The following is a 6,938-nucleotide window of genomic DNA, read 5'->3' on the forward strand; positions in this document are numbered from 1 at the left end:
AGGCCAAGTACGAGTTGGTTTTGTATGGTGGTTGGCAGTTCGAGGGTTGGGGCTCTGATCTTAACCGCGTTCGTATTTTCTCCCGAGTAAGCTAACTCTTGAATACATAAGAGAATGCACCCATACACATGGATTCATCCATGGTGGAAAAATGGCCACGTGAGTGCCACATTGGAGACTACATGTGTGTCACATGGTGGCCACTTACGATGTGGAAAGATCTTTTGTGCTTGTCTTGAATGGCCTTATCTCTTGATCCATAAGTCAATTCGAGGTAAAATTTATATCATTGGAAAGGTCCCGACAAGACAAATGTAGAAATTTCATCCATTTTATGTTTGAGGAAATTGATAAAGATTGAAAAATTAAAACCTCGTCTGCGTAATTGTACCTTGGAGGTTGGTTCCACATAGTAACTGCCTCCTAATCTTTGTTGTGGGCTGGAATAAGAAGGGGGTGTATTGCATTAAGAAACTAAAAAGGGAAGATGATATTAAGTTTGTCTCAATTTGAACCAAGTGGGACAATGTTAAAATTATTTCTTATTAATGTTAGGAATGTTTCTTATTGTAGCCCAAATTGCCACAAACCCATATATGTGGTTGTGTAACTTCCCATGGAGTGTTGGTTATGACCAGTAAAAAACACCCCATTAATTCTGATTTAATTAACGATCATTGATGGAAAGATCATTATAAAGACTAGTGGATTAGAAGGATCCTTGGTTTACCAAGAAAGAAATTGCATGTGACTCCAACCTTTGGCACATTAAGTCTTGGATAGATTAGAATATCTCTCTATTGGGTTCTTAAGGATTTTCTACATCAAATCTAATCACCATGGCCAGAGGTACATGCCATTTTATTCTACTTAAATTTTAAGCTTACATGGCAAAGATGGAAAGTGGAATCAAAATCATGGGATTTTGGTTTATTTTGCTAAGATAAAGCTTGACTATAGAAAATAGGAATGATCATAGAGTATTCTTTCACTTGAGGTACCATACGTCCCAATGTTATACTTCCCTTATGCAGGTTGAGTATTGGGAGTGGTTGCATCCCTTGTTAGAACCTCTGAAATGTTGTATTCACTCCATGGTATGAAAATTATTCCTTGGATAGTATAGCATAGAATTAAAAGCATTTATTAGTAACTTGGTTGTTGGAATAACATATATTATTTGGTGTGGCTTTGACAATGTTTTATTGTTATTACTAGTAATTGGTTGTAAGGCAACTATGATATACATCCACACACATTGTATTTTATAGAGAGTGTGTATTGGATATTGTATAAAAGCTATAACCATATATTAGGATAGCTTTTTTAGTTTTTATTTATATTATATATTTTACCCATCCTAATTGTAATTATTTGCAATTATTTGAATGTTATATTTTGTCAAAGAGAAATTTGAATGAAGGTATGAGGACAATGTGAATGTAGATATAGGCATGTGAATAGTGTTAGAGATCAAATATAAATATAAATATACATATCATAGACAATTATTCGTTATCATTAATAGTTGTCTTGACATTATAACCTCAACAAACAAAAGCATTTTAATATGTTTGCTAAAGAATAGTGAGCAAAAAAAGGTTTGTATTCAAAATCACTAAAAATAGACATTGTGATCAATTTTGAATAGGGATTTACATATAATAATTTCTACTTTCATAAAGGAAATGTGCCATAAATCTCATGTTTTTTAATCAATTACCAAGAAATCAAATTGAAAAAGATTGCCAAAAATCAAACTATGTTCTATTCTATTACATCATTCACTATGAGTAATGACATGGACTTTGAAAGGTTGGAATAGCTTCAAATTGTGATAATATCTTGAAGAGTTACGAAACATTTCCTCTTGCTTTGAGCCTTTAAAATATATATATATATAGAAAAACAAGCATTATTTAAGATTAGGTAAATAGTTTTAATGATCTAAAGAGTCATACATTTTGTATAATAAATTAATACATATACCTTATTATTCTTTATATATGATATAAATTTCTTAATATTTTATTAAATTTATAAATTATATTTTGTTTTACCATTAACAATATATTTTTTAGGTAAATATTCATGATTAGAAATAACCCGAATTCATATTAATCCATCCATGCATCAAATCCATAAGAAATCTTTCTCAAATTTTGCTCTTTTAAAAATATATATAAAATAATTTTCCCTAATAAAAAAAAATAATATTTCCATAAACTTAATTCTTCCTAATCTTTTAGGATTCTAAAATTAAAATCAATGAACAAACAAATCTTTAAATTAACATAATATACAATGTTTTTGTCAAAATAGCCCAAAACATATATTTTCACCTCAACAAACACTGCTTAAACAAGTCCATATAAAATTTAAATATAAATGTATTTAAAAATGAAAAATAAAACTTTCACCCCCATAAACTTTTCACAAAACAATAACATTCGTTTGATCCAAAGCAAATTTATAAAAGCAAAAGGAAAATATACCAAAAAGCTAGATACTATATTTACGAGATTGAAATACTAGGATAGAGGTACAGCAAGAAACACGCAAGGGAATCAATTTTGGCACCAATTCCAGAGTGAATCAAGAGCAGAAAGTAGAAAAGCTGCATAAAACTTTGAATCGATTCTTTTCTTTATGGAAAGCAAGAGAACAAATATCTGAAAGTGTAAAACCCTAACCTCATTTCCTGTGTAATTTGTCATAATATTAACGTAAAAGCGGCCCCATCAACCCATTTTACACGTATATAAATACATGCGATTGAGCAGTAGCAGCACAGGAAAGGAGAGCAGAAAGATCAGTTCAGTAAGCTCTCACTACTACCCCTAGCCCTAGCCGTAGCCCTCTTATTTTGACCTAAAACTTGATCAATATTTCATGTATTTTCTTCATTAGGTATGGTACTGAAAATTGTTTGGATTGTGTTGTGAATCAGAATTTTTGGTGCAGTGGGAGAAGAAATGGCTGCTGCAAACAAACGTCAGCCCCCTCCTGGATACCCAACTGGAGGAAATGCAGAGGAGGAAGCTTCTCGAGTTGATAATAATAACAGCGATGAGAATGAAACCGATCGGGGCATAAGCGCACGCTTCATGGTTGGTCGCCCTAAGCCTCGGTCACATGAACGTTACCCTGGCCCTGGCCTTGTCCCTTTTGATGATTACGTTCCTCCACCGCCGCCTCGAGGACCACACCGTGCGCCGGGCTATGATTATCCTCCTCCTCATGGTAAGTAGCACTGTCTTTTGGTCACTCATCCATTCTAATATTTGTAACAAGGGTTTATGAGTTCTGCTTCTCAATCCTTGTTCACAGCAGGTTATGGAGTTCATCGCCACCAAACCCCTGTGGAATTTGAAGTTTCTGGTAAGGTCACTTAACGTGTTTGGTATTGTTGTTTTTTTATAATTCATTTGGATTTGAATTAGAACGTGTTTGGTTTGTTGTTGTTTTTTTTATAATTCATTTAATCGGCGAATTTTTTGGTAAAGAATTAGAGACTTTTTTGGAAAAAATGTTTACTTCATCTAAATTTGAATTAGTGATTTTTTAGCAAAGAATGTTTACATTAATTGTAGAGCTGAGACTTCTGTGATCCATAACAAGTTTGCTAGAGATTTTTCTGCGAAAATCACATGAGAAACAATTTATCATGACAAATGGTTTCTTATGTGATTTTCACCTAAAAATCTCTGACAAATTGAGCTGAGGCTTCTGTGATCCATAACAAGTTTGCCAAAGATTTTTCGGCGAAAATCACATGAGAAACATGAGAAACAATTTATCATGACAAATGATTTCTCATGTGATTTTCGCCTAAAAATCTCTCACAAATTACACTAATCTTTAAAAATTTGAATGAATCAATTTTTATTTTTATTTTTTTTTTTGACAAAAATGTCTCTATCCATTCACCATCAATTCAAATAATTTTCTATCATTTTGAATGTTTTTGTTTAACGTCTATGTCCAGATGACGAGGATGAGGATGAGTATGAAAATGGATATGGACAGCAGCAAATTCCGTATGGAAAAAAACCTCAACAATTCTATCGACGAGAGACTTATGTTGTTGAACCTTCTCCTCCTCGCCCTCCCCCTCCCCCTCGCCGGCGTCCAGTGTCATATGCTCCGGAGGGTAACTATTATGTTAGAAATGAGTACGTGCGATACTAAGTTTGTTATGGAATATCAGTTTACTATGATAACTACCTAGAAACTAAGTTTGGAATATCAGTTTACTCTGATAACTACCTTAGCTACCTATGATAACTACCTAGAAACTAAGTTTGGAATATCAGTTTACTCTGATAACTACCTTAGCTACCTACTTTATGTGTGAATAACATATTGGGCTATGCTAGATTTATCTTAGCCCAGTAACGCTACGTTTGATATGTTATCTATATGTTTGCCCGTTAAAGTTTGTGTTATTTTGACAGATTTTGGTTGATATAATGGTTTGTCTCTGGATTATATCGAACAATTTTAATCAGAATTTAAAAAATAAAATCCACAAATACTTTCTAACATATTTTCGAAAAGAAATTACATTTTACATATATACTTCATCCATCGTTTTATTATTTTATATTTATTATGGGGTTTATTTTATGATTTTTAAATTATAAAAAATTGAAATATATAGATTTTACAAACTTTGTATAGTTATGATAAAGTTTTAAAAATTATTATGGCTTTGGAATTATAAATACATGATTCATGGTTGAGTCTAGGTGTATAATACAATTTCATTCTGATTTATGAGATATAAGATTTATGAGATATAATAAGTTTATTGAATTTAATTTATATTAAAGAAAAGAATTATTTCATCAAATTAATTTAATTAAAATAATTATTTTATAATATTTTATTTGAAAATTTTAATTATTATTTTTTATTTATAAGTTAATATCATATATATATGATATTGAATTGTCTATGTAATAGTTTTTTTGCTAATTAAAAATAACAAATCTAAATAATAAAAATATAAAGTCAAAATGTAAAGGAAAAAAATTATTATTTAATATAGATTATTATTTTTATAATTTTATGGGTTTTGAAATGTATTTAGATATTTCTTTTAACTTTTGGTATTGTGCTGAAAATTGGAAGAGAAGAGTGACTTCTAATTAAATTATATTGATTATTGTGTTTTTTCCTTTTAAATTACAAGACATTGTATTAAATTTTTTATATCTTTGTAAATATTGAATTGTATTATTAAGATTTACATATTTTAGAAATTATTGATGTGAAGGTATTGAAAATTTAATTATGCAAAAGGTTGATGTTATATACATACATACATACATACATACATATATATATATATATATATATATATATATATATATATATATATATATTTCATTTTTTCAATTGTGTAGATAGATTTTTGTATTATAGTGAACCTATCTTTATAACTGTAAAATGAAATATATAATAATGTTACATATTATATGATAAATTATATTGGAACCCATTGAAAGAGCAATTTGGCTTTTTAAAATAAAATATTTATATTTTAATAATGTCATTAATTTCACATAAACTAGAAGATAACATATTGTAATATTTTGTCATTTAAAATGAACAGCTATGTAAAAGCATTGTTTTCTTATTATATGCAAAAAAAAAAAAAAAAAAAAAAAAAAAATGAAAATATATATATTCCAAGCTTTTTTACATTTGTTTTTATAAATTTTTCATATTAAATGTTAATTATTAAGATTTTCATGTATGAAATGATAATATATATATATATATATATATATATATATATATATATATATATATGTGTGGAAAACTTGTTTAAATACTAGTGCAAAAATATTTGAAATTTTTAAGTAAAAAATGATTATTAATACCAATTATATAGTTGCAAAATCAATAAAAACATAATTTTTTTCTTCAAAATACTCTATTGCATTATGAGATGGAGAAACAATGTTTTATATTTTAAGTGTAGACATCATTTTCTGATTTCAAGTTTTTGTGATCCATATTACATCATTGTTTTAAATTTTGAATACTCTATTACATTATAAGATGGAGAAACAATGTTTTATATTTTAGGTATAGACATCATTGCTAGTTTTAAACTTTGAATTCATTTTAATATATTTTTCATGTGTAATAGTATATATTCATTTTAATATACATATTATTTAATGTTAAAAAGCATCGAAGTAAAATTAATTGAAATATATTTTCCACTTAAAACATATAATTTTAAGATAAATATATGTGATTTTTTTATAATAAACATTTTTTTAGAATTTTTCACTTAACATTACAAAAAAAACTATGGAAAAAAACTCTAGATACACTAAGGTCGATATATAATCCCATATTAACATAATTTTCAGATAAATTAAAAACAATTATCTTTATATTTGAAAAATATACCTGTATAAAAGAATGAGTAAAAAAACTATGGAAAAAACTCTAAATATACTAATGTTGATATATAATCTCATATTAATATAATTTTCCCATAAATTAAAAACAATTATTTATATATTTAAACAATAATAAAAAAATATGCATATATGAAAGGAGTAAATATATATATATATATATATATATATATATATATATATATATATAGAAAAAACAAAACTTCATTAACATTAAAATATATAAGGATTTAGAACAAAGTAATATATTTGCATATATTCTTCGGTGAAAGTGTTGTGAGGCTCAGTGAAAAAGTTCGGTGAAAGAGTTCTTAGGCTCGGTGAAAGAGTTAAAAACATACTCTATATATTCTTGGCATATATTCTTACTTTGTGTTCTGAGGCTCGGTTAAAAAGTTAAACACGTACTCTATATATACTTCGGTGAAAGAGTTCTTAAGCTCGGTGAAAGAGTTAAAAACATACTCTATATATTCTTGGCATATATTCTTACTC

The 6,938-nt window shown here is 27.8% G+C and overlaps 1 protein-coding gene across 4 annotated transcripts; it reads left to right on the forward strand.

The window, feature by feature from the left end:
- Positions 1–2,675: 2,675 nt before the first annotated feature.
- Positions 2,676–4,456, forward strand: LOC149163036 (uncharacterized). Of its 4 annotated transcripts, none has more exons than XM_089435908.1 (4): positions 2,676–2,820; positions 2,951–3,243; positions 3,331–3,381; positions 3,989–4,456. In XM_089435908.1, the coding sequence occupies exons 2-4, from the start codon at positions 2,976–2,978 to the stop codon at positions 4,189–4,191; spliced, it is 522 nt and encodes a 173-aa protein (XP_089292034.1). In that variant the 5' UTR covers positions 2,676–2,820; positions 2,951–2,975; the 3' UTR covers positions 4,192–4,456. The 4 variants fall into 4 exon arrangements, with proteins under 4 accessions (XP_089292034.1, XP_089292036.1, XP_089292035.1 ...); XM_089435910.1 differs by having other exon boundaries at positions 3,334–3,381; XM_089435909.1 differs by having other exon boundaries at positions 2,676–2,815.
- Positions 4,457–6,938: the final 2,482 nt, after the last annotated feature.

The sequence above is a fragment of the Pinus tabuliformis genome, chromosome 5_2 (genome assembly GCF_031772625.1).
Source record: "Pinus tabuliformis cultivar Carrire ecotype Pingquan chromosome 5_2, CPIR1, whole genome shotgun sequence".
NCBI classification, from domain to species: Eukaryota; Viridiplantae; Streptophyta; class Pinopsida; order Pinales; family Pinaceae; genus Pinus; species Pinus tabuliformis.

Bases quoted from the DNA above. Each gene is read 5' to 3' on its own strand.
- LOC149163036 (XM_089435908.1), top strand. From the start codon at position 2,976: ATGGCTGCTGCAAACAAACGTCAGCCCCCTCCTGGATACCCAACTGGA. The intron at 3,244-3,330 runs GTAAGTAGCACT...CCTTGTTCACAG, and splicing joins TGATTATCCTCCTCCTCATG to CAGGTTATGGAGTTCATCGC. The intron at 3,382-3,988 runs GTAAGGTCACTT...GTCTATGTCCAG, and splicing joins TGTGGAATTTGAAGTTTCTG to ATGACGAGGATGAGGATGAG.